At 50.0% G+C, this 27,516-nt stretch overlaps 2 protein-coding genes across 4 annotated transcripts in view; both read left to right on the top strand.

The window, feature by feature from the left end:
* The window catches only part of HOXC4 (homeobox C4), a 60,172-nt gene extending 37,222 nt beyond the window's left edge, over positions 1-22,950 (top strand). The window contains exons 1-4 of one of the 3 annotated variants that reach the window (XM_039862245.1): positions 5,295-5,675; positions 20,093-20,210; positions 20,327-21,293; positions 21,787-22,950. In XM_039862245.1, the coding sequence (XP_039718179.1) occupies positions 20,855-21,293; positions 21,787-22,142 (795 nt within the window). In that variant the 5' untranslated portion in view covers positions 5,295-5,675; positions 20,093-20,210; positions 20,327-20,854 and the 3' untranslated portion in view covers positions 22,143-22,950. Of the gene's footprint in view, positions 1-5,294; positions 5,676-20,092; positions 21,294-21,786 lie in introns of those variants that run through there. The other 2 variants (XM_039862246.1, XM_039862244.1) reach the window with 2 other exon arrangements.
* Positions 239-3,013, top strand: HOXC5 (homeobox C5). The gene is made up of 2 exons (XM_039862252.1): positions 239-1,225; positions 1,920-3,013. The coding sequence occupies exons 1-2, from the start codon at positions 772-774 to the stop codon at positions 2,132-2,134; spliced, it is 669 nt and encodes a 222-aa protein (XP_039718186.1). The 5' UTR covers positions 239-771; the 3' UTR covers positions 2,135-3,013.
* Positions 22,951-27,516: the final 4,566 nt, after the last annotated feature.

Here is a 27,516-nt window from a genome sequence, read left to right as displayed (position 1 = left end):
TCTCCAGAGACTTGGTTCACTTTCCCATGCTGACAAGAACCTCCTCAGCAATATCAGGGCCTTGGAACCTCCAGGGAGAAGTCTCCACCCTTGGTATAGAGAACCTGAGATAAGCCCCCTCAGATGTCCAACCTGGGCAGGGGGCCCCCCACCTAAATCCCCTTCCCTCAGCCATTTTTGAAGATTGGAAGGCTCTCAGGGTGGAGAGGATAGAACTATCCGTTATAAAAAACAACGTTCATGCATCCTAAATGAAGCCTCATAATTCCTTAAATACAATTTAAAAGGCCATTTCAGGGGTTTGTTGCAGCAACAATCAGCTTCCGCTCTGCAGGGTAGAAAATCTAGCGGCCTGGAAGGCAAGTCTGCGCGCAAGGCTGCAATTCCTCCATGTTGGCACCAGGTGTCGCTGTGGGCTCGTTGTCCCGGCTACCCCCCAATTCCAAGAACCATTTTTTTCTCCCCCTTCTCTCTCTTTCTCGCTCACTCCCTCTCCCCCTTGGTTGGGCTTTGCCAACATATCAAGATGCGTTTCGCCGGCTTCCATCACTAACCTCCCGGAGGTCATCAAGCCAAATTTATGAGTGGCCGCTCAAGTCACGTGACTCTATTTAAGGCTCCCTTATTTGGGAAGAGCGCATAGGATAAAGAAAGAGATATCTCCACCTATAAATTGTGCACTTTGGAGAACAAAAAACCCCTCAACTTCAAAGAGTCACAAATCACCCTTAATCAAAAAGGGTGCAGAAATTTTTTTGGGCCCTCCCCGCCATGAGCTCCTACGTAGCCAATTCGTTCTATAAGCAGAGCCCCAATATCCCTGCCTATAACATGCAAACTTGTGGGAACTATGGATCGGCCTCAGAGGTGCAGGCATCCAGGTACTGCTACGGTGGATTGGACTTAAGCATCACTTTCCCACCGCCTGCGCCTTCCAACTCTCTCCACGGGGTAGACATGGCTGCCAACCCCCGGGCTCACCCCGACCGCCCCGCCTGCAGCGCCGCGGCCGCTCCGGGACACGCTCTGGGCAGAGATGAAGCGGCTCCTCTGAACCCCGGGATGTACAATCAGAAGGCGGCTCGCCCAGCGCTGGAGGAGCGAGCTAAGAGCAGTGGGGAGATCAAAGAGGAGCAGGCGCAGACAGGGCAGCCTGCCGGACTGAGCCAGCCACCGGCCCCGCCACAGATTTACCCGTGGATGACCAAACTGCACATGAGCCACGGTAAACTTTAGGACTTCATTTTGCGCGCTCGGGTCCGCCTGGGTTTTATAGGCCATGCGGGGCAAATAAAGAAAAAAAACCTGCGGCCATAAATTTTACGATCCAGGCATCAATGGCTCGTAAAACTGTCCACTAAAAGGCTTAGAGGCTGTGTGCGCCCAAATTTACGACGACATAATTGGATCATAGGAACAAAACGTGTATAAAAGGCAATATTCAATTTTTGGGGGAGAGGGAGGGAGTTAAAAAAATAGAGGGATTTGAAGGGTGAGGAGCGCGGGGCTCCAGAGCGGGGATCCCCCCGTGGCTCCCTCCCTCCCCTGTGGAGCCGGCTCGGCCGGCGCTCGCCGCTCCGGAGGATTCCAGCGACTCGGGAGGGGCGGGAGGGGGGTCCCCGGTGCTCGGATCTCGAGGGTGCTTATTGTTCGGTCCGAGCCTGGGTCTCCCTCTCCCCCCACCCCTCAGCCACTCCGGCTGCTGAGTGAAGGCTGCGGCGGAAAGTTTCCTGCCTGGGCAGAGGCACCTCTCCCGGGGCTGGCCTGGGCCGGGCCAGTCTGCGGCCCGCCGGGCCTGTCTCACCCTGCTCGCCTCCTCGCCCTTTGGCCGTGGGTGGGGGCCTGGGGCTGGGGTGGGGACCCTGGGGCGCTGCACGCTATTCACCCCTTCCGGCTTCGGGGGGGATGTTATGTTCCAGAGACGGACGGCAAGCGGTCCCGAACCAGTTACACGCGCTACCAGACTCTGGAACTGGAAAAAGAATTCCACTTTAACCGCTACCTCACTCGCCGCAGGCGCATAGAGATCGCCAACAACTTGTGTCTCAACGAGAGACAGATCAAGATCTGGTTCCAGAACCGCAGGATGAAGTGGAAGAAAGATTCCAAAATGAAAAGCAAAGAGGCTCTTTAGAGGCAGCAGGGAGGCCCGCCGAAAGCACCCCAGCCCGCTTCGCTCCCTGCGCCTTTCCTTTTCGATTTTCCTCTCTCTATATTTTGGGGCAAGGGCGGTGGCTGGAGCACCGACTCCAGGGCCTCACAGACAAAAGCGCTATCCCTTGGCATTTCGCATCCCAACCGACCCCAGGTTCCCACGGGGCCGCCCGCGCTGTCCGGACTCCCCTCAGTTCTGCTCAGCATTGGGGTCCCAGGGCAAGCTCCGCAGGGGTTCCCCAGGGCTGTGGCTTACGGGCTGGAGCTGACCGAACCCCGGCCTGGGCCACCTCTCAGGCTTCCAACCCCAGGATGGCCCGTCCGAGTTAAGGCGGGCCCTTCCGGCGCCCCAGGCCCCGCGCCCCGATCCTCTGGCCTCGCCTTCTCCTTTGTTCCCAGTTTAGGCTGGCCAGGCAGCTTCGGGCTGGCAAGAGAGTGGTTATGCCTGAGGGAGTCCGGCGCCGGACTTGGGGTGCTTCCTTATAGTGACTAACTCAAGATATTCATTTTATGATTTGCATATGAAAAGGGGGAGATGACTGAAAGTCCGATAGGGCCCTTTGGTTGCCCTAACTCTCCAAACCTTCTGCCCTAACCCCAAAGCCTGAGAACCGCTCCAGCCCGCATCCTCTGCATGCACTCTTAGGCCTTCAGTCTCTGACCACTAGCTAGCTCAACTATTGGGGTTCCCTGCCACAGGACCCTAGCAAGTGGTACTAGAGGCTCCTGGCTGCCTAGTAGTCCTTGCCGACTTTCTGTGCCCTCCTGCCCCATTGCTGTTATACAACTATTTATTGACGCCAGGTCTTTCCTGAAACTATATTTTGTCATATCAAATAAAGACAAAAAGAGAACAGGACTAAAGATGCAGCGGCTCCTCTCTGTTTGGGGCATGTATTGGGCAAAAATGTCTAAATGGGCTGTGGGATGTAGGAAGAGGGCCACAGCCCTTAAGCTTCTCCTTTAAGGGAATTTATAGGAGTTTCTTGGGGTACTGAGACAAGGGAGGTGAAACTGAGTTCCTATCCTGATCCTTGGTTCCAAGAAGGGCCCGTGGAGGAAGGGGAGGACACCCAGGACACCTGTACTGGTGACTGTCCAAGGCATTCAGGCCTCTGCACCCCATTCCCTTCTTGGCTGGGTGGATTTGAATCTTCTAGATTGGCAGCGGCCTTCACTGCATGCCAGAACTAATCTGCAGGGAACTTCTGGGCCTCTGACTATCTCTCCCAGGACTAGGTGGTCAGTGAGGGCCTCACTGGATGTAGAGGGAGGACTGAGCGCTCAGCCTAGGGGTCCATTTGGTCCCAGCTTCAGAAAGAGCTGATACTGCTTAGTAAAGGGGTGCTGGAGGAGTTGGAGGAGGTGTGGCTCAGCTTTCTCAGATACTGGGAGAGAGGGAGTTGGGAGAGCAATCTGCAGCCTGTACCTGCCTAGCAGGAATCTTTCAGACTGTCACCCCTACATTCTAGGGCCTAGGCCTTTGCTGGACAATTAGCTGGAAAAGGAGCCACATATACTAGTGCCTGAGTCGTGTCTGTTTGCCATCATTTATCTCAGTCTCTGGGATTTTGTGTTGGGGAAGGATGGGCTAAAGGGAAGGGGAAAAGGCAGATAATTCAGGTGGTGCCTGAGGCTGGCCTAGGCCCAGGCTCTGCTCTGCTCCAGACTCTTGGGATGGGATGGGGGAGGAAGTACTTTATAGGAGAAACAAATGTGGGAAGGGTCCATAAAACTTTACTGCATTTCCTCTCCTGCCTCCCACAATGGGGTGATTTCCTGGAGCCAAGCCTAGGCCCCCCACATTGGTGTAGGGAGAAAGGTTCAGGAGCTGGGTAGAAGGCTGCTCCAACAGCCAAGAGAGAAAGTGAGCAGAGAGGCTCTGGAGAGGGACAGGGGAATATTTATGGTTATTAATCCTGATGCTCCTTGGATTTATTATAAGGACTAACTTCTTTTCATCCTACTGCCTAAGCTACCTGTTTGTCATTTTTGAAAAGATCCAAGAGCCTTTCTTCACCCCATGCCTAGCACATAGGAGGTCTCACCGGTTTATTGAACTGCACTCATTGCTACTCTCCTTCACATTGCACTCAGGCCAGGTTAGGGCACCCGGTAATGTCTGGAGGAGCCACTAGCACACAGCAGTCGGCCCAGCCCAGCACCAATTCATCTCCTCTCTCGATCCACCCCCCCCACCGCCCCTGCCGCCTGTCTCAAATAAAATGTGTAATTTTCTTCAGGGAGTTATTTTAATTTTTTCTCCATGCTGAGTAAAACTATTGGGTGAGCGGTGAAGCGTGGAGAAGCACCGGCATCTCCAATGGGTAACAGTTAACTAAGAAAGAGGCTGTGGAGCCCAACATGGCCCGCCCCAGCCTCCCTGGCTGTAGAGGTCCTGCGCTTCCACCCTGGGGGATACACTGCCTCAGGGGGAGAACCAAGGGCTTTGTCAGAGGTGGGGGCAATGTTGCTCAGGCCCACTGGGCAGGGCTAACCAGCCCCACCGGTACACTGACTGCTTCCTCCTCCCAGGGTTTAGGCCTCTCTTTTCTGAAGACCTGGAGGACTGACTCAAGTTGGCCAGGCTTGGGTAGATGCAGCCATGCCTGCCTGTTTCTCCCCTCCTGTCACAGTCTGCACGTCTGCACCCAGATCCCAGCCTCTGCTTCAACGGCATTAGCAGCTACAACCTAGCCAGAGGCCTCGGACCTACTCCCCCTGTACTGGGAATGGGTCCGGCCCAGACCATTGCTTTCTCCTTGAGCAGAGGTTACTACTTTGGAATCTGGAAAGCTTCCCCCACCAATCAGTCTCCTGGAACAATCTCTAAGCACCGGGTTTTGGCATTGCTCTGGGGGTTAGTGGAGGGGCTTCTGAGTCCCAAACAGAGACCATGGAGCCTGCCTTTCCACTTTGCCATGAAACCCACCCCCTCTGGCAGCGAGAAAGAACGGGAAGAAGCATGACTTACCTTCCCGGGGGAGTGGAAAGAGAGGGACACGGCCCACTCTGAGCAATTAGAGGAGAGAGGAGGAAAAAATATAGGAGGAAAAAATATCAACACGACCTCGAAGTCGACAGGTCCTTATGGAAATAAGTAAATAAATAAGGATCCACCCTCTCCCCCCTCCCCACCCTGCAGGGGGGGTGTGGGGGTGGGGCAAAGGAGCAGCACAAGGGCTTTTTAGTGTAACTGAGCATTAGAGAAATACTAACAGCTTCTATGTGAATTTAGGAGTTTGAAACTTTTGGAGGTTATTTATGTGAATGGCCTGAAGGCAAGCCCGTGAGTGGCTCTTGGGGGACCACGTGATGTCATTAAACCAAGTTTTATGGTGTAGGGAGAGCTGACAAACCCACAATATATTTACATCATATATAATCTTAACTGTCCAGCCACGCAGCTGCTGGTGAGGTTTAATGCTAGGACAGAGGACCTGGCAGTTAGAGGGGATTACGGCGCTGGGGATGATGGTGAGAGAGGTTACATCTTCGAAAATGAATCCCAGGCGAACGCTGTAAGTTAATATTCTCTCTCTCTCTCTCTCTCTCTCTCTCCCCACCCCTGCTGAGTTTACCTAATCTTCCCCCTCCATGAGAAAAGGCAGTTCTCACTCATTAAGGGGAGGCCTCCCCAGGCCTCCCCAGGCTGGGATGGGAGAAAAGAAGAAGCCGCTGGGAGGTAAGAGGATGAGGAAGCTTGTTTCCCCAGACCAGCCCTCCCCTCCCTGCCCAGCTACAGTCAACTGGGGTAAAGAGAGACCTGGGCTCCCTAGAGTTTTGCCAAGTCTCTCTGACCCTTCCTTCCTCCTCAGTTGGGAAGAAAGACAGTGGCAGACACATGGGCATTTGGTGTTTGTAAGAGTGTGTAGACTCTAGGAGCAAGCACAAAGTGCTTCTGGGGCCCTGTGGTCCAAGGAGGGTCCAGTTCGGTTCTTGGTCACTGGCCTAGAGTCCAGGCAGGATGGGCAGCTGGAGAAGGAGGCAGGGAAGGAGAACTTTGGGACGTCTGAGCCCGTAGGCTGTGACCTAAAAGGGCAGAAACATCTTAAAGGTGTCCAATTGAACCCCAGGGGTCCCAAAGCATCCTCTCTCTCCTCATCACCAGGCCTAAGTGAGCAGCTGTCTCAGCTTCTGTGGTCTGGGGTCTTAGTCTGTCTGATGCCAGTGTGGTTTCATGCTCCCCCCACCCCCTTCTAGCTGTTGGGGTTTTTCCTGGCATCCCTAGCCCTTGCCTGAGGTAACACTAGGCCACCGGAGGCCTAGAAGGTTTGTACTGTGAGTGGAGTGTAAGTGTGTTGCAGAATAGAAGCAAGGTCTTTACTAGGCTAGCCAGGAAACACACTCCAGCCCTGAGGAGTGAGTGGCTTCTGAGGGATGGAGCCATCAGGGCCCAAATGGGCATGGTGTCCTAGGGCTAATCTCAGGCTGGAGCTCCCTTCAGGTTTCTAGGAAGGAGCAGCAGAGGTGTCAGGCATAGGAGACACGTGTCCTCCACACCTGGAGTGCGTACCCCTCCCCAGGCGTCACCCAGAACTAAGCCAGGAAAGCGTCAATATATGAACTCAGGCTCTTTGAAGGGGATGGCCCGAATCGCGAGGGATTCCGAAGCAGGGTGGAAGGCCCGTGGAGGGCAACTCTGGAAAGAGGAGGGGAGCGGAAGAGGCGAGCCGGGTCGGCACTTTGGCCAGGCCTGCCTTGGGCCGTGAGGGGTTCTGGGCACCCTCTTTGTGGAGAGGTGCGTTTGGGGAATGGAGAAAGAACGCTGTTAGCGTGTCTGCGCCGCCCCAGGGCCTGAGGAAGAAGCAGGGATCAAGCAAAGACAGAGAGCCCACGCAGACCTTGGGAGGGTGAAGGCAGACAGAGACTCAAAGACACCCGGCGTCTGAGCCAGAGCCCCAGCACTCGCTCTCTAGCGGTCTGTCGCCTGCGTGAGGAGCGCGGGCGCCGGACTGGAGAATTCCCCCGACGCCTTCCTTCTCGGCCTTAGTCTCTCACCAAGGCTCTGCCTCCCCACTCATCTCCCCACTCCTTTATTTACCGGGGAAAGGGTTAGGATCCCAAAGGATTCTCCCCAGCAGCCCATTTGAAAAGTTAACTCTCAGGTTCTCCCTTCGTCATTACCGGCCCTCCTCAACTATCCCCTCCGCACTAGTCTATAATTTTGAGGGTTTCTGAAAACTTTCCATCCAAGCAGCAGGGAGATAGGAGTTTCCCTTGATCCATAACTTGACTCTTCCCTTCTCTACAGCCTCCCCAAAGCCTTAGGGAGAGAGTCTAATGGTCTTTAACCAAGAATTTATCCAGGGCGCTGGACCCACACCCAAGCAAAACTCTCCGCCTTCCCTGACTCCTGGCCAAATCTCAGTCCCATTCCCTTCCGCTCCGTGTAAAGAGTTGTATGCGTGTGTTTCTGTTTTACAGATTTACACAGCGTCTCTTGGGGGAGAGTCTATGACTTTCTCGTCCCTTTTTCTGTTTCTTAGGCTCCAAAGTTCCACTTAAATATTACCCCCTCTTCCTACCCAAGTAATAATAGATCGTCCTCCCTCTCAAATAATTTACGTCAGCCAGTGTTTCTTCTGTTTTATAGGACAAATATAAATGGAAGTAGGACGAATACAAACGGGGCCTGAGGTTCTTGGTTTTCTCACCCCCTCCTCCTGCGCCTGAATGGGGAGGGTTGTCTCTGGAGCGGGGAAATGGGCGGTCAATCAGATGCCAGTGTGCCCCAGACAACCCGGAAAGCTTTAAATTTTGTTCCTAGGTCTTTAACCCTAGAAGAGGTCAAGCAACCAATCAGGAATGCGCTAAGTAGGGTCACATGCCCCCCACCAACCAATCAGACAAAAAGTACTGGGGTCTTTGCCTCTCCCTAGCCCTCCACTTCTCTTCCTCCCTCCCTCCCCACCACCCAGCTTTGCTCCTGGGTCAGCCCTATCTCAGATTGGAAACGGATAAATGACGCTGAGAGTATTCTAGCCCCCTCCCTCTGTCCCTGAACCATCTCTGAGGAGTCTTTGGTTTGTGACCTTCAGTTCTAACAAAGTTGTACCTCGACGTCAGTCTCAATTGTACAGGGATCTGAAGTTGTAAGAGTGTCCTCTGGATTAATCCCATTTTGACCTGCGTGATCTTACCCAATTCTCTGGGCTTTATAGATATAGACTCTAGATTATGCTGTGCAGCAGGTGTGGATATGAAACTCCAGCAATGAATACAAATTCTGTGATTATTACTTATACAGTAACCAAGTTTTCATTCTCTTCTGATCTTCTTGGGAGCAGGGGGGACGATTAGAAGAGACCTCTTCTGACGTGTGTTTCTGGAAATGTTTCGGGAGCCATTAGCTTTATCAAATTGCCTCAGGCATGGTTGGGGAAGGGAGCAAAAGTGGAGACTTTTTGAAAGTTGTATTTGGTACCTTTAGTTTTTTTAGTTTGTTGAATAACTTTGAGCTAGTTGAATGAAAGTTTCTGAAAAGGGGAGCGAGCACAGAATATCAGGACCCTCCCCCCATATTCAACAGTGGATGAATTTGTTTAAGCCCCTTTCTTTATCATTCTTTTAAACAAGGCATTAATAATAATAGACTATATGATGATGCTGTGTCCTGGCCAATAGCTATCAAAGGACACAGCCACTGAAGGTGTGGATTTCACTGTGTTTACATGGTCAGGTCAGTACAAGCAATGGGTGGGAAACTATTTCTGAGCATGAGCATCTGATGGCACAGAGAGTGTGCATATATGACAAAAGTGTTTGTGTTTCTTGAACATTTGGTCTGGACCCTGAGTCAACCCATTCGTGAGTCTGGACCCAGGCATTTCTCCGCTCACTCCCCAGTCTTCAGAGCTTCGTTCCAGGGTTAATTTTCTGGTTGAGTTCCCCACCCTTCCCCTTCTTTTTCTGATCTCCTGCCTTCCTTGAGCTGACTGAGAATTGGAAATTCTGATGGGCTGTGCCACCCAGACCTCTAAGCCCTCCTGTGGGTGTGGCAAGGGTGCAGGAGTGGGAGGGGTAGCCCAGTTTGTGCTGGGCTTCCTCAGCACTCTCCTGCTTGTTTGCCTTCTGGGTGGGGCTGATTTGAGGACTATACCACAGGCCAGGTGGAAAGGGATAGAATGAGAAACCGGAGGGAGAGCAGCTTCCCAATCACCTTTAAGTACACTACTCCACTGACCTCTTCCATGAATTAGAATGAAAGTACAAATACTTATTTTTCCCTGGCAGATGGTGTGGAGTCTTGTCTGAGACTAAGCCTCACCTCCAGTGTGGATTTCTCACACTGGAGTTTCCAGAGTCCATGAAGCTGGGGAAAGAAAGACAGGGGGCACTGGCTGTCTAAGCAGGCACTGGGAAGAGAGATTTTATTGCCTCAACCCTCCTAGTATCCATGTAAACTTTGTCTCTTTGACTCTCCCTCTTTGTGTGTAGTTGCTTTAAGCCAAGTTTCTGACCTGAAACATCATTTACCTGTATCCTTTTGCGGAGGAGACAAGCACCACTCTGAGCCTCCTCCTCAGTGAGACCGGAGACCCTGGAGCCCTTTGATATGGAGAAGGGAAAGAATCAGGATCCCAAGCTTGGGGTTTGGGGAGGTTAGAGATTCAATTTAAGGCAGAAACTAGGCTACTAAAGGGCCAAAAAAATCATATCCCCTTTTATTGTGTCCTTGTAACCCAGAATGGGGTGTCTGTTCTGATAATATCTCCTCCATGGCTTTGCTGGGGCCCCAAGAGCCCAAGGAGTATGGACTGATGAACTGGGGTGATAGAGATCTCTTGGTCCTTGAGTCCTCCAGAACCATGGGATCCATCTCCCTCTCCCTTTCCTAAGGCTCGCTGACGGGCAAGAGGAAACAAAGACACCAAGGAGGAATCACTGTGCGTATAGGGAGGGAGATGAAATCTGGGGCTTGGGAAAGTTTTCCTAAGTAGTCCACCACTCTGTTTAGCCTCTGATGACCAAGCCTTAGAAGCTACAATAGGAGGTTGAATAGAAGGCTCTGGGCATGCTGGGGAGCTAGTGAAGGGAGGAGGCTACTTCACATCTGACAGAAGTACAGAGAAAGTTCTACCATGATCTGCAGCCCTGTATGGGCTGAGTGGAATGCGTGGGTTCAGTTCCCTGGAATCTTTCAGTCCTGCACATGCCACAGCTCCCAGAGAGGCAGAGTAGGCTAGGTTCTGCCCTAGAAAGATCTCTCCTCTCAGCCCCTGGCCCCAAACACCACACCTGAACATGCAGAAGTATATATATTTGTCCAAGTGTGGTATAAAAGAGGTCTGAAGCCACAGTAAACCAGCCTTGAAACAACTTTCCAGTTTTGTCCTGTATCATTCTTTTCATTGGCCCAGCCTAGAGACCATTTGTCCTGCCCTTCTTACCTCTGCTCTCAAGACTTAGGCAACTGTCGAGTTTCCTTCCTCTGTCTCTGTGGAAAACTAAAACCCTGGAGCAGCCTCCACAGATGGCGACAGCCAAGCTCTTGGTGACCTTTTGTGTCCTGTTGACATGTTGGGTTGTGGGGGTTGGAAGGCAATAAGGGACTATGAGGCCAGATCCTTATCTGATCAAATACTCCTTTATTATCTTTTCTACGCTCAAAGTCCAAATCTCTCAAGGCTGATTCTTTGCTCAGAGAGTGGAGAAAAATCTTGTTTCATAAATACTTTTTTTTAAAAAAGTCAACTTTCTAACTGAAAAACAACAACATGTGTGTGTGTGTGTGTGTGTGTGTGTGTGTGTTTATGAAGGGTGTGTGTTTATGAAGGGAGTAAAGGTCAGGTCTCTCATTTTAGATTGTATCTCTCCCCCTCCTCTGGATAGAGGATGGGGGTGTGGGCCGAAGTTTTATTGAGGATGCTTTTCCTGTTGGGAGTAGAGACCCAGTCATAAAAGCCTAGAGGAGGCTGTTTTGATCTGGTGACTTCTCAGGAAGTAGCATCTGAGGTTTTGCTTTGTAAATCACTCCCCTAATCTGGCCAGCTAGATTGGATTGCACTTCCCCAAGCCCACCTGGGGTTCCTGTATACTTCCCTTTCTCCAGTAAACCAAAGGAGTAAAAGAAAAGGAAATCCAGGGCTCTCAAAATCCTCCACCTTCAATACGAAAAGGACTCATTGGTGATTCCCCCCACTTTCAAAGTTCTAAATTTTAAAATCGTGTAACCATTCATTTTCTTCTGCCCGTGCAGACCTTGTTCCCCCGATCTTTCAATTAAAAGGGAACCAACATCAAAAGCAATCACCTTCTGAACCCAATGGTAGAGACATGACTCCTGGGAGCTCTGCCCTCTTCTGGGGCTGCTGTCTCTTTGTGACCCCTTTCTGAGTCCCAAACTCCTTTTCGACAAGGTGGGACAAGGTATATAAGAGAGGCGATGGGAGTGAGGCATGTTGAAGTGAGGCACTGTATGAATGCAAGAGACTCTCTGCAGTCCATGACTGGTTTTATATAATTAAGATGAGTGCCCACAGGCTTCTCACGTCTTTCTCTAACCGACCTGTCTCCAAACAAAATCATATTTTACCTAAATGGCTTCATTTTGTAATGTTAATGAGCTTTCCCTTGGTAAAGACACCCCAACTTCCTATGGGTCCCTCTCCTGAGCCCGGAGCTAAGAAGCTGAAGAGCAAAGAAGTAAAGAGCCCTCTCTTTCCGTCTCAGTTCAGGCTCCATAAGTCAGAATGCTTTCAGGCCCAGGCATTAGGGCTCTTACCCACCACCAGAGAAATGCTCCCATTGCTGGAAAAGAAGCCATAGATTACATGAGTTCCTGTGCCCTCTTAACACTTTCACAGACTCTAGTTTACCTTCGTTTATTTTCCAGAGAAATCTGGGCTGGGGCATCCCAAACCCAAAAGCACCAGAGAATCGCCCTCATTTTTAGTACTCCACTCAAATTCACGTGTCTTTACAAAGAGCTGAGCAATGTACAAATGAAAATGTATTTATAGATTGCTCTATGTCTCTATAACAGGATGTATGTTTTACATTCCTCTCTATTCCATATTTAAATGCAGATTTATAGATCTCTAGATTTATAGATCCACGGTGAACATAACAGTCCTCTGTTGAATTCCTGTGTGCATATTACCAATCTTTCTATAGTGTTGGATGTATACGCTAGGATGTATTGGTACAGCTCTCTCTCTAAACATCTAGATGAATATTTTGTGGGATTTTTTTCTCACTTGGAAAGAACTATGCGTGTGTTGCTCAATCTCTATTTTTGAAAATTTTATCTAGATTTATGCAAGGATCCCAACTCATAAAATAGCTACCTATGAAACTACGTATTTGAAGATCTTTATAGTCTTTGCAGTTTTGCTGCAAACTTAAATATTTGAATATGTTTAGAAATGGTTCCATAATGCATATATCTATATGTAGGGGGCACAGCTCTCCTTCTGGAAGGATTTAAACTCACTGTATTTCTCTATCTCTGTGATCAATAAAGACAGGTGAGTAGGGATAGGGAACAATTATCTTTTGTATGTTTTACTTATTGAAGGGAGTAATTCTGCAGCTATCTCCAAGGTTATCCTTAAATCTAGTCCAACTGAATTATCTGCTTTCTGAAAACGCACTCTAGGGACCACATCCTCTCTCCAGGGTTTCTTTGTGACCTGAAGTCCCAACCAAGGCTCCCCAATCTGCAGTACCTCCCAAGACAGCCACTTAGGAAAAGGGGAGAGAAGAAAGGGGAAAGTCCTTCAGCCTAGCTCCTCTGGGCTCCCAGGGTGGAGAGGTTGATAGAAGCAAGAGAGTCCCACACACACACACACACACACACACACGTACCCCAACTGGATCTCTGACATTTGGAGAAAAGGGTGTTCAAGTTCCTGACTATTTTTGTAGCATGCCCAAATGGTGCCAGGGTCACTGCCCAACCCACTGGTGTCCCCTCCCCAACTGTTCTTGGTGCCCAGGGCCCAATTAAGGGGCCTCCTCGACCCCAGCAGCAGCGCCCTTATCGGCGGGATTGATGCCTCCGTGGCTCCTGTATATCATTTCCAAGATTTTTTCTGTCCAACTCCTCCGCTCCTTTGGCTTCCGCAGCTTTGACTAATGATTACTACAGATGCCAACGTCTCCAGAATTCTAATAGCCAGGCAGGCGGACTCTTATTTACCCGGCAACACTGCTGCGGGGGTGGGGGAGGGAGGGAAGGGGTTTGGGGAGCAGAGATCCGGGTGTTGTAGGTCGGAGGACAGCGAGAAGGTAGTGACCAACTCAAGTTTCATTGAACTTCCCCAGTGAGAAAAACATTCCCAACTCCCTCCTCTGCCTGAGGGGAAAAATATAATCATAAAACACTGCTAATAGTAACTCACTGCTTGCCTCATTGGAAAGGATCAAAGAATGAACAGGCCGGCCGTGGGAGAATAATCAGAGAGGTGTTTATTAGCGGTAAATAAATGAGAGATTAAGCGGAACACCAGCGGTTTGAGGAGGAAAAAATTTTTTCTTCCGGAGGCGAGAAAGGGAGTCAGCCACGGTGGAAGAAGGGACTCCTTTTCTTTATTTCATGTCTTCCCCTTCTGCTTCCCACCCCAAATCTACTCTACTCATAAATTAAAATTCCTCCCCTCCTTCCCTTTCTTCGCCTCACCTTCAATCCCTCCGATGTACGGGATGCCCGGCGTGCTCCTGGACGGATATGCCCGAGGCCGCAGCCCGTGCCAATAGGGCTGCCAGGGCTAGGGCCCTCTGTCTGGGGCTGGGGAGCAACATCAGACCCCATGGCCAAGTGCAGGGTGGGGAGCTCTGAGCAGAGCTCACTCTGCGATCCCACTCGCGCTTAGAGGCGGAAAGTTGTGGCCGAATTTGCTTCTCCGGGCGCTTCTGGGCCGCAGGCGCGGGGCTGGGTCTTGGGGAACGTGACTGGAGTTCCCCGCCGAGCCCGGAGACAGGCGTCGCGCTTCCTCAAGTCCCAGTGCAGACCTCCTAATACACCCCTCATCCGGATGTGGAGGAGACACAGCACCACCGGCAGCCCAGCCCCAGCCCAGGCGTGCAGTGATAATTCACACACGGACCGTTTCGCTATCAGAGAATGATGGAGCACAAAATAATTCAGAAAGGCGACTGGGCAAGGACCACAGCCTCAGAGCCCCGCGTGCCGGGCCGGCTGCAGACTCGGCCGCGCCGAGCCGGGGGAGGACCATTTCGTTGGCATGTAGGGCGAGGCAGCATCGCTACTAGACGGAGGCCGCGGGAGAGTCAGTCTCTAAATTACACCCGTCAGGAGGGCTTGGAAAGACAGAAAGGGACCCTAAAGACTTAAACGGTCGGAGCCAGAGGCGTCCTGACGCGGCCAAAGCAAAAATCAATCACGTAATTAAAACGGGGAGAGGGTGAGGCCCAGGCTGGGGGTCTGCGGTTCGGAGGAGACGGCCAAGGTGCGGGCCGAGGCGAGCGAGCAGCCGAGGAAGGGGCTCGCCCTCCCGGGCCGAGCACGGAGGGGCTGCGAGCAAGTTTAGAATAGATCGCTACTGATTCCGCTGGAAAGAGCAGGCTGGGTCTCCTCTCACAGGCCGAGTTCTGAAGCGCCCCCATGGCCCCTCCTGGGGCTCCCTCATTTTTATGGGTTTGTGGCGTGTGGTTAAAGGCTGCTCCCTGGATTCCAGTAGTGCCGCGGATCTGCCTAGGCAAGTTTGTCTGAGAGTGCAGGTGGCACCGAGGTGCTGCCACTAGGTTTGAGAGGGTAGAGGAAAGTGGCATCCTCTTTTCAGGCACTTACATACTGGGCTCAGCCTTGAGTCCCCCAAACCAGGAATCAAGGCTCGCCTTTGGAATGATTCTCGTTTATGGGCCCAGCTTTGGAAGGGGGATTAGAAGTGGGTGGGTTTATTAAAGGGGAAACTTGGAGCTGAGCAAACTGGACATCTTTCGGCAGGGAAGGAGAAAGAACAGTTCCTGGAAGAAGAAAATAAGGCACACAGGCAGTTCTGTTTTGTGAGGAAACGATGTTCTTGTTATTATTGAGGTTAATAATGGTAATGATCTGCTACGGTTGGGGTCAGCCTGGAAAGATGATCTCTACACAGCCCTTTCTCACAGGGGATTCTCTGGAGAAGTCAAGGTCTCCCCAACTTGGCTGTGATTAGGGAGAATAAAATAAAGACCTCCCGTCTTCCCCGTCCTTTCTTTTCCCACTCCTTGAGAACTCCAGCAAAAAGAGAACCTTATAAAATCTCCATTGCCTCTCCCTACCCCCAGTCATTTTCCTCTGCTCTCTCCAGTTCACTAAAATGCACCATCTTTAGCCTTGGGCTTTTGCGGGGTGCCCTTCTTATGAAGTTCGGCAGACAGGCCAAGTCCCATGAATCCTGTCTCTGACCCAGGATTCTCTTGCCTGCTCCATGGAATTCTCCCTCTGTCCTTACTTAGCCTTTCCCACTCTCTGCCTTCTTTGGTCCTGGGTGCCTGATCTCATGGGTATCTGGCAGCTCAGAGGCCAAGAACAGATGAGGGCATTGAGATGCCCTCATCAACCCCTGAAAGGGTTCCCAGCTTCTTACTGTTTTCTTAATTCTGGGAGCATTAGGCTGGGGAGCCCTCCATAAACTACCCTAAAGCCATCTTAACTCCTGAATCTTTCAAAACTGCATTAGGCTTCTTTAGAAGTAAAAGTCCTTACCCTTCTAAAAGAAAGTTCTGGTCACAAATCTCCAACAGCGCAAACTTCCTGCAGCCATTAAGTCAGAATTTTCAACAACAACAATATTCATAATAATAAGAATTAAAGCTTGCATCAAAGGGAGAAAGGGACATGCCAGCTCAAGTTTTACAGGGGTTATAATCCAGCAGCGCTGGACAAGAGTGGGGGTCAGTGAGGCCAGGATGAGCAAGGAAGGGGGTGGGGAACCCAACTTCTAACTAACAATTTCTCCAGCATAAAAATGAAACATCAAATTTGTTAGCCCAGGGCCTTCATTTTTCCCCTTCCACATTATAACTAGTTATTGAACTCGCTGGAAGATCTAAAGGCCATTTGCGAAGAGACAAATTTCAATGGAGTTTCCCCATCAATAACCCCATGGCAGTGACCTATTGGAACAAGTCAAACACCCGAGGTGAAATGCAGGTCACTCTGTCTAACCAATATTAAAATGCGGCCACTTTTTAAAAAGCCACTTTAAATGAGATTTGAAGAAAATTGAATTCCGAGAAAGGCAAGGCAAGGAGGGGGAAATTCACGAGAGGACCTCGCCTATGGTCTCCGAACAAACAAGAGAAATTTATCTTTAATATTTTAAAGGGGGCAAATTAACATTCCATGATTGCTTTTTTTTTTGAGACTATAAGTGATTCCAGGAGAAAAGAAGTTGAGTATTTTCTGGCGACACATCGGGTTATTAAAATCATTTTAGACCAATTTATTACTTTTACTGACAAGAGATTTAAGAAAAAATCAATTAAGTATTTGCATATTCTTTTGCATACATTAGCCCTGCCTGTTGGCATTAGAAAAAGACAAAACATACATATATACATACGTACACACAAACACATGCACATGCATAAAAATGGGATAAGAGTTTTGTTTTAGTTCGGAGTTTTCAAGTTGCTTGAAAAAAAAATGAGTTACTCGATTGCATACTGTCTAAAAGGCAATTTAGTTGAAGAGGAAAGAGATATGTTGCAATTTTTAATCTCTAAAAAAAACAACAACAACAAAAACCGCATACACACACACCAAAAAAAAATCCCCTGCACTTCTGAGAATGGGGAAAGGAATGACTCATTTTCCTTCTCTGTGCCTTCCAAATCCTGAGTTGATTCTCCCATTTATTTTTCTCCCTAGGAAAATCCAGGGAGTCTGAGAGGTGAGATTTTAATGCAGCATAGAATCTGTGGAGCCGCTGAGGTCTCTCAGCCGGCAGCTTGTTACAGGGGAGGGGAGGAATATGGGTTATCCAACGGTCAGTATGGTAATCTGGGCACAATAAGGCCTCGCACACAATGGACACATATTTTTCTTCAGTGGTGTCAGAAGGAAAGCGCTTTGTACTGAAACATGTTTCCGAAAGAGAAACCAGATAGAGATTGTAGAAAGGAGATAGGGTGGGGGCATTCGGAGAGCATTTGGAAGCTGGTAAAGGTGGTCAGAAAAAATTTTTTAAATGAAATGGGGACAGAGAGAGGTGGAGGGCATTGCTGGAGTGGAGAGATCCTTGAGTTGGCAAGACAGGAAGCAGAAGGGCAAAGCACAAAAGGAGACAGGACCAGATACAGGATTCATCACAAGCAAGAGCTGTTTTAGTCCTCCCCACCACCTCTATTAAGCCAATGTTAAGTGCAGAAGCCCTCCGAAGGGGTTTGATTTTTGTACTGGTAATAAGTAAAAATGTATGTATGCATGTGGTGGAGTCTAGCTTGCTATTTTCTCCATATGATAGTCGACTTCCTTGCTATTAAGCTGTAGGAGCCCAAAGAGAGTATTTTTTTTTTTTTGGTAAATAATGTAGATGAGTGTAGGCACATTTGGGGGAATCTCCCAGATTTTGCTTTCTGGATGAGCACGTTAAATTAGCTATGCAAACCAGGGATGAGAACCTAACATATTTATGCATGCATAAGGAGACACTTAATATATTAACAAATATTAATAGTATGTATGCATATATGTTTGTTAGCCGTAATTATGAAAGACAGACAGACTTGACATTCAGTTGGAGGCATCTGGACTCTCTGTATCTACTTACATATACTGGCCTGAAGTGGGTTTTCTGCTCCGGCTTCGTCGATCCACCTGTAGAAAGGAGCTCAGAATCCTGGGGAGTGGGGGTATAGAATGGGCAATGCCTTGGGAAAGACTCCCTAACAAGCCCAAGAGAATGAAGAAATTGAAGAAATGAGGGTTGAGGCAAAGGCAGGGCTTGGTAGGAGGTGAGTGTCAGGCCAACACCTCACCTCTTCAGGTGGGGAAAAGAATATTCCCGGGCAGGATGGGATGGGGCAGCCTGATCCAGGTGCTGGCCCAGAAGGAAGGTTCAGGGTGGGGCCGGAAGACTTTCTCCTCCTTCAGCAACCCTCACCCCATCCTACCTGAGATCCCTGGAGCTTTGGCTCTCCCCATGGGGCAGTCTGGGGCTGGGGTTCAGACTTTTTCTGTAGATCAGCATTTGGCGTTGGTTTCCCTTTCCCTTTGCCCTCTTCCAGCACCTTACAATCTCACCATCAATAATTACAAAAAATAAAACCCTCACGTACTCCAAACCACTGTCAACCAAGCAGCAGCATTCCCCTTCTCACTGTCTCAAGTTCCTCTTCCAACCAAACCAGCCAGTCCTCACACACAGAGAGACCTAGACAAGACTGGGCAGGGGTTCTCAACCAACTGTGGAAATTTGGGAATCTCCTCCAAGAGATGGTCTACCTTCATGGAATTCCTGTTCCCTCATCCCCTGGTGTCAGGTGGGCAGGGCACTGTCGTCTTAGGGAAGAAGGTATCCAGGGACCATCCAGGGACCCCCCACTCTGGCACCTGGTGAGCTTGGGGTGAGAGTGAGGGGTCTTTGAGTATTGGAGGAAGGAAGGTGGTCAAGGGCCCAGGTAGAGAATCAGCCCCTTTGGGCATCGGCTGTGGCCCAGAGCCTCTTTCTTTCTTGCCCTCAGGGTGAGCCCTAATTTGGAAGTGGGGACCTTCTCCTGTATCTCAAAGGTGGGAGAGACAGGTTGAGAATCTCTTGCCTTCAGTCTCAATCTCACAAGGGCTTTATTTTTTTCTCTTTCCCCTCCTCATTCCCTTAATTGCAGATGTTCTAATTAAACCCTCAAATAGTTGTTATGCCGTTTTAAAAGGTACTTATTCAAGTGTCAACCAGGCTGGGCTGGGAGGAAGCGGCGTAGGGCGGCGAATTAAAGGTAGATTGACTAATCACGGCGGTGATCATAATAATAAAATCAGAGGGAAAAAATCACATTACGACTTTTCGTGGAAAGGAGGGAGCAGGCAGCCAGCGGCCGCCAGCCCTGCGCCGCCGCCGACACAAAGAGTGCGGGCGATTCCTCGAGACTGATTTATGACGTTTTACAGCCCTATAAAAGCTGTAGCGACGAGGCAAGCGCTCCTACCACCGCTGGCAGATTTAGTCTAATAAATAAAACATAAACAGTTAACTTTATGTGTCACTTTTATTGTTATCAAGTAAAATATAGCCGAGCCTCGGCAAGCTATGATTTTAAACTATAATTGTTATCAAGTACAACAAGGGGACCAGGCTCCCTCCCTGGGCTCTCCCTTCTGCCAGCCCCCCCCACCCCCAATTCTGAGTTATGGGATCAGTTAATTGGAATTGGTGGCATGATGTGGCCACCCCTAGCTGAGGGGGGGCGGTTGGAAAGCATCCCTCCTTGCCCCCTCCCTCCTCCACAGCCCAGCCACCCCTCCACCAGAGCATTCTTAGGGATGGGTAGTAGAGAGAAGGGAGGGGGCAGAAATGGACTGGAGACCCCTGAGGCCTGCCCAGCTTCCCCAGCTTGGTGAGCTCACCCCTCAGCTTTTGGAAAGCAGCCTGGAGCTGGCCATTGGGAATGTGTGTTTACATGTAAACACATGTGTTTCATGGATACAATTCCTGGCTAGAAGCAGGCCCTAACCACGCAGGCCTCCCTCTTAGCTAGGTCTGCCCTCTGTGGGGATGGAGAAGGAAGAGTTCCCAGGGCCTCGGCTGAGCACCATCATGGGGCACTGACTCCAGGCAGATGGCTTTCCTCCTTGCCCCAGCTCCTTAGGAAGCAGTCTTGGAGCGCAGTTGTCGGAAAGCAGCAGAACAGACTGAATGAAAAGTGGAAACAGCAACCAGCAGAAGAGATCCTCTGCTCCCTGGGCTGGGACAGGGAGGATCATTTGGTACACGGGGAGGGCAAGGCTTCTGAACTCTGCTTTTGCCAACCACTTCCTGTCTCTCTTCAGCGGGGACTCTACCCCCCAGACCTCCAGAAATGACGTCAGAATCATTTGCATCTCGAGGCCTCTACCTGCCCGGTCCAGCTGGGACCCTGCCTTTCCAGCCCCATGGCCAGAGGGTTGGGTGAGTGTGTTTGGGGAAGGGGGCTGGACTCTGGTATTCTTGGATGGGGTGGCATCCCTGGCTCTTCAGCCTCCTAGGCTCAGCCTGGGTCCCTCCCCATCCAATCTCCACTCCAGTCCTCATTCAACTACCTTTTCCTGCGAAAGAGGGGCGCTGCCCAGTGACCTACACAGACTGAAACAGGATCGCCATGTATGGAGACCTCTGGAAAAGCTCAGAAGGCGAGGGCCAAGGGGCCCACCGGAGGCCCAAGGGAAGACCCTGCGAGGGGGTTGAATCACAGCCTCCCGACAGCCTCCCAATGCCCAGGCTTTGGAGGGGAGCTGGGGGCTTCTCATCTTTTGCAGGGGAGGGTTGTCAGTCGGCAGGGTGTGCACGGGGGCACCCCGGCCCCTGCCAGCTAACCCCATATCACCATCACCACCACCCCAGCAGCAGCAGCACCACCACCACACACACAAAAAAATTGGATACATTTTGAATAAAGCGATTCGGTTCCTTATCCGGGGACTGGGTTGCTCCGTGTGATTGGCCGGCGGAGTCACATGGTGAAAGTAACTTTACAGGGTTGCTAGCTAGTAGGAGGGCTTTATGGAGCAGAAAAACGACAAAGCGAGAAAAATTATTTTCCACTCCAGAAATTAATGATCATGAGCTCGTATTTGATGGACTCTAACTACATCGATCCGAAATTTCCTCCATGCGAAGAATATTCGCAAAATAGCTACATCCCTGAACACAGTCCGGAATATTACGGCCGGACCAGGGAATCGGGATTCCAGCATCACCACCAGGAGCTGTACCCACCACCGCCTCCGCGCCCTAGCTACCCTGAGCGCCAGTATAGCTGCACCAGTCTCCAGGGGCCGGGCAATTCGCGAGGCCACGGGCCGGCCCAGGCGGGCCATCACCACCCTGAGAAATCACAGCCGCTCTGCGAGCCGGCGCCTCTTTCAGGCGCCTCCGCCTCCCCGTCCCCAGCCCCGCCAGCCTGCAGCCAGCCAGCCCCTGACCATCCCTCCAGCGCCGCCAGCAAGCAACCCATAGTCTACCCATGGATGAAAAAAATCCACGTTAGCACGGGTAGGCAACTTTGCTTTTTGCTCTCCCCCTCCCTCCTCTCTTCCCCAGCGCTCCCCACCCTCACCGGCCCCCTCGGCCCCCGTCCTCCTTTCTCTCCTTCCCCCTCTCTCTCCAGGAGCGACTCTGGGTTAGCACAATTGAACTGGATTTACGAGCGAGAATGGGTAATTACATCCCCCATAAATTTTATGGCTTAGCTACTCTGGGCAGTCCGAGCCATGTGCTACGATCTGTTATGTATGTGTGAAAACTATGCTCGCTTTCTAAGGGCGCATAAATAATTCAGTGTCGTTACAATGAGGATTCCCCTCTTATTACACTACAAAGTCTCCAGCTTCCTTCAACTTCTTTATAACCCATTTAGCTTGATGACTTTATTTCCACCACCCCTTCCTCCTGTTCCACAGAGCTGAGGTTGGGGTGAGGGTGGGGGGCAGGGAGCCTGCTGCCTCTGAACCCCGCTATTTGCTTTTTCCCCTCCTCATCCCCCCAGTGAACCCTAATTATAACGGAGGGGAACCCAAGCGCTCGAGGACAGCCTACACCCGGCAGCAAGTCCTGGAATTAGAGAAAGAGTTTCATTACAATCGCTACCTGACCCGAAGAAGAAGGATCGAGATCGCCCACTCGCTGTGCCTCTCTGAGAGGCAGATCAAAATCTGGTTCCAAAACCGTCGCATGAAATGGAAGAAGGACCACCGACTGCCCAACACCAAAGTCAGGTCAGCGCCCCCGGCAGGCGCTGCGCCCAGCACCCTCTCGGCAGCCACCCCGGGCACTTCTGAAGACCACTCCCAGAGCGCCACGCCGCCGGAGCAGCAACGGGCAGAGGACATTACCAGGTTATAAAACAAAACTCACACCCTGCCCCCACCCCATGCCCCCATCCGCCCCTCACATACAAATTGACTCTTATTTATAGAATTTAATATATATATATTTTTTGGTTCTTTTCTCTCTTTCTCCCACCTTATCCCTTGTTAATTCCAAGCAGACAAAACAGATAAACAAACAAGCCCCCTGCCCTTCTCTTCCTTCCACTGTTAAGGACCCTTTTAAGCATGTGATGTTGTCTTAGCATGGTACCTGCTGGGTTTTTTTTAAAGGCCATTTTGGGGGGTTATTTATTTTTTAAGAAAAAACTGCAAAAATTATATATTGCAAGGTGCGATGGTCTGGTTTGGGTGAATTTCAGGGGAAATGAGGAAAAGAATAAAGGAAAGAGATTTTTAAGCCAATTCTCATCCTTCTTCTCCTCCTCCTCCCCCCTTCTTTCCTTAGGCCTTTTGCATTGAAAATGCACCAGGGGAGGTTAGCGAGGGGGAAGTCATTTTAAGGAGAACAAAGCTATGAAGTTCTTTTGTATTATTGTTGTGGGGGGAGGCTGGGAGGAGAGGGGGGAAGACAGCAGACAAAGCTAATGCATCTGGAGAGCCTCTCAGAGCTGTTCAGTTTGAGAAGCCAAAAGAAAATTAAAATGAACTTTCAGTTCAGAGAGGCAGTCTATAGGTAGAATCCCACCCCCCACCCCCTCCATGGTCATTGTGTTTTTGGACTGAATTTACTTGATTATTGTAAAACTTGCAATAAAGAATTTTAGTGTCGATGTGAAATGCCCCGTGATCAATAATAAACCAGTGGCTGTGAATTAGTTTTACGTCAATGTCTGATGGTTTCTTTTTATCTCCCTCCTCCTTTTGGCCTGGTAACATCCCACCTTCTCTATAGTTGCCTAAGTTCACTCTAGGCAAACACACAATCTTAACTCTCAACTCCAGTTTTCCAATGTCCTTAGAAGAACCAGCAATGGGGTTGGAGCAGGGGATGGATCCTCAGAAGAGGAGATGTGGAAGATTAGGGCTGATTTCTCCTGTTCCTTCCCTTTGAGTCTCCAGAGGCCAGACTCTCCTGGGGGGGGAACTTAACAGAAGTGAGCTGAGGATCTCACTTTTCTACAGTTAGGCACTCCCTAAACTTGCTTTCTTCTTGTCTATTTCCTCTCTTCCCTTCTCTCTTTTTTCTGCTGAGTAGGCCTTCCAATTTGCAGACAAGAAGGCAAGTTTAGGGAGTAAGAAGGAGAAGAGTTTTCATCTTTTAGGGCTCTTTTGGAATAGGAATTAAGAAAGATGTCCCCTCAACATGTGCATTCTTCTTAAAACAAGAAAGATTTTGAGCTGGTGATTCTGAAGCAGCAAAGTGACCTGTCAGGATGGCTTCTCTGTTTGTTTAGACTTGGAAAGAAGGGTGAAGTGGAGGCCAGAGGCCTGCAAGGCCCCCTTGCATGAGTAGGCCTCAAAGTCTGATGCCTGGAGATAATGAAGAAGTTTTATTTTTTTTCTCTAACTTTTATCATGGACCTGCCAGGTGTTGAGAAAAGACACAGAGGAAGGCAGGGACCAAGACTCTTCTTCCTGCAATCTCCCAGGTTCTGAAGAGCTGGGAGAAGGCTGGAACTAGGCTTTCTGACTCTGTGTGTGTGTGTGTGTGTGTGTGTAATGTTTCCTTGGGACTAAAAAAAGAAACAATAAGAAAATTGGTCTGAATTACCTGAATAATTAATTTAAGCCAAAGGCTCCCAACAATCCTGGTCCTGAAGACCAAGCTGTAAGTGAGGCCTGCTCAAATTTTTGCTTGTTTCTTGGGAGAAGTTAAGGGAGGCAGTTGGTGAGCTTCTCAGGCAATTTATCCAAATTTCAGGATGGAGGGCTATCAGAAGTAGAATAGAGAGGGCGAAGAGATCTGGGGTATATAGGGGAGCCAGAGATCCTCCTTTCCTCTCTCCCCAGATTCTGGAATAAAAGGCAACAGGGAACCAAGGTGTGAAAATTTATTTGATGTGCTCTGGGTTTATTTCCCTACGCACTGCCTGCTGAACACTTGGAGTGGAGTGTGTGTGTGTGTGTGTGTGTGTGTGTTAGGGGGAATCACTTGGAACTATAGGTCTACTTTCTCCTCCCTCAATGGTGCCCTGGAGACAGCAAAACATGCTGCCTACAGTGAGAGGAAGCAGGGCCAACAATTATCTGGAGTTATTTTATGTAATCAAGTGAATTAAGGGCCAAATCTGACTGTAGCTCCTGTCATCTTAAGGCAGTTGACTTTGGGGCAGAAAGAGAGAGTCTAGCTGTGCTTAGGAAAGGGAAGTAAGGTCTGAGCGGTGGACCTGGGTGTCTTTACAAGCCTGTAGAAAGCTAAGATGGAAAGAGAGAGAGAAAAAAAAAAAGAAATTAAGATCCATAGTCCTTTCCTAACTTTGCTCCTTTGGTTTTAGGGAAATTTATCCCCTTCCCTCCCAAAAGTGGAAGAGGTAAAAGCATTCTTTTGTTTCTTAAGCTTCTCCCTCAACTTGCTGAAGGAACACTCTTTAGCTCAGGAAAAGCACCATAAAAGGACTGGGACAGTTCTTTTATTTCCTTTCTTTAGTGGGTCCAGTTTCTCCTTCTTCCCCTCACACATACAGACATAGTCATTCTCTCTGTGTCTCTTTCTGTCCCTCTTGGTCTGAAAAGGGGGAACATCAGAAATCCACAACTCTTGACAAATAAAACAAAACTAAACTCATTTACATTTGAGTTTTTGAAGATTTTGGCCTCTGGCCTTCTCTCCAGTAGGCTCTATTCTCTCTTCTTCACCTAAAGCTCTCCTTTGCCTTGAAACTGACCACCCAGAATGGGATCAGGCTGCTGCTGAAAAGGATCGGGGTGAGGGGTAAGAGGGGCCAACCTGAGCCAGATCCCCTAACTCCAGCAGTCTTGGTCTCCCACTGCTGCTGATCCATCCGACGCTGCTACGGCCTCACTGGGAAGCCGAGGGCCAAGGGCCCATCCGCTTTTATTGAAGTTGGGTTGGGCAGTGGGGAAAGGCTGGGGTGGGGCAGGGAGGACGCAGCCCAGGTTCACGGGGAGGACACAGCATTTTCTCTCCCATCGCCTTTATATTCGACAGCGCCTCTGACCTCTCCCCCACCCCCATCTCTGACCCTCCCAAGCCAGCCCTGGCTCAATCCCTGGTTTCCAGATAGGATGCCACTGCTTTTGTGGGGCTGGCGATTTCTCACCCAGAGTAATGCGAGAGGCAAGGCACATGAATGCCTTACTATCTCATTGTATCTCTCTCTCCAATGGCCAAGTAAAAAGAAGACAGGGTGGAAGGACTACACCGATCTTCCAAAATCCTCTCCAAGCACCAGGATAGCCCACAGGTCAAAAATCCCCTTGACATGTAAGTAGTTAGCACTCATCTGCTCTGGGGGCAAGGAGCATAGCAGTTTCAACTCTATCTCTGTCTGCCATTCCATTTTTACCTCAACTCCAGTCTTGGGGAGGGAAGGCTTCTGTTTGGGGAAAATGGAGTTTCTGTGCTGCTCATATACTTGAGGAGTGAAGAAACTTGGCTCAAAAAGGAGAGAGCCGAAAATATGAGCCTTGGGGAAAGGACAGGGGAACTTTGTTTCTCTAAGGGCTTCTCACTGCTGTTTGTATGAAGTTGCCTACAAAGTTTTTGCCACAATTTGTGCATCAGCTTTTTTCATGTGTGGACGTGGCGGATTGCAATCCAGAGACATCTACCTGATATTTGATGTATGTATATGTATATATTTGGGGGAGTGGTAAGGAAGAACAAAATAATTAAGGGGTTCTTTAGAACTTGGGGCCAGGGTACCCCCCCTGCTAGGCATGGTTTGTCTGCTTTTCTAAGATTAAAGAACTCATTGTGAAGGGAGCCCTTGAGATAGAGGGTGCTATGACAGGAAAGAGCTGCGGGTTGGGAGCAACTCCATCTATTTCTCTGCTTTTTGCCTAGTACTGGGGGGCGCATGCCCTCACAAAGCCAATTCTCAGGTTTACACAGCTCCTATCCGACATCCCACCTTTGGAGAACTATTTCTAAAAATGTTCCCCTTTCAAGAAACCTGTCTCAGGCTTGGAAAAAGAGATGGAGGATCTCCCAACTCCAGCGGCCATCAGAACAGAGGGAATATTTATTACCTCTCTGGATATCATTACCTAAGAATACAATTTTATGAACTTCCTAATCTGTTAGCTTGATTTATCTGGATGGGCAGGAGCCCAAAATAAACATGTGGGGGATTTGGTAGAAAAGAAAGTCTTTGCCTCTGACCAATCTTTCTGAGAGAACTGGCCACCCTTCTCAGCCTGATTTTTCTGCACCCGGGATCCCTAGCCCCATTTTAATTTTATTCCTGCAGCGTGTGGCTGCTTTGGGTACCCGATTTTTAGCTGCCTCTTGAGAATCAAAAATGGTAGAGTGTACCATTTGAATCAGAGGCCTGAAGGGGTCTCTCAGCCACATTAAAACCTGTGCAGCTCTAGGAGCTCGGATCCCTTTTGGATTTGGGGAGCAGAGAGGAAACCAAGGTTTGCTCACTGCTCTCCAGGTCTGGGGACCCCTTCTCAGACCTGACTCTCCCTCTGCTCTTCAGGGTTTTTCTGCTCTTCTCTCTGGTGTCAGCTCTGTAGCTTCTGTGAGCACAGGGTACATCCAGAAGCTGAGCCCACATCCACGCAAGCAGAGTAAGGGCTTCTGCAGCTCCACCTTCCTGCTTGCCGGTTCCTGCAGGCCCAGCTAGCTGATAAATCAGGAGGTAGAGAAGACAAGGATGGGTAGGGAGGGTCTTGGAGCATGTTTGAGGGTGAGTAGGGTTAAAGAGTCTAAAAAATGAAAAGGGGCAATTTTTAATTTTCAGATTCCCTAAGAGTAGGGTCCTCTAGGTTCACTCTGCCAGCCGTAATGGGATATGGGTCAAGCCCAAAGAAATATCACCTCTACACACTCCTCTTTTCTAACCCTCCCTTCTCAGCGTTGGAGATTGTGAGAGGAAAGTATATTTGAACTTCTGGGCAGAAAACCCTTAAAACGGAGAGTGTAGGAGACACTGTCAAAAAGCCCAACCTTGGGTTCCCGCTACCGCCTCTGTCTTCCTGGGAAGCCGGGCACAAGAGAATGGGGCAAAAAGCAAGCTGCCTTCACTGGGGGTCCCAGCTCCCCTTCTGTGAGCAGCCGGGATCTTGAGGATCACTAAATAGGGCCAGCCCGGGCAAAAGGGAGATGCGAGAGGCCGGCGGCGGCCAGGCTCTTCCTCCGGGTTCCACGCTGTGTCCGCCCCGGGCGCGGTGTCGCCTTCAGCTGGGTCACGACCCCGGGCTCGGATCGCGGACAATAGGGAGCGGGGCGGGGGCCGCAGGCTGCGTGGCCGGCTAAA

The sequence above is a fragment of the Pteropus medius genome, unplaced genomic scaffold (assembly GCF_902729225.1).
Source record: "Pteropus medius unplaced genomic scaffold, Ma_sr-lr_union100, whole genome shotgun sequence".
Taxonomy (NCBI): Eukaryota; Metazoa; Chordata; class Mammalia; order Chiroptera; family Pteropodidae; genus Pteropus; species Pteropus medius.
Note: the sequence above shows the minus strand (reverse complement) of the source record. Positions and strands in the feature narration are given on the sequence as shown.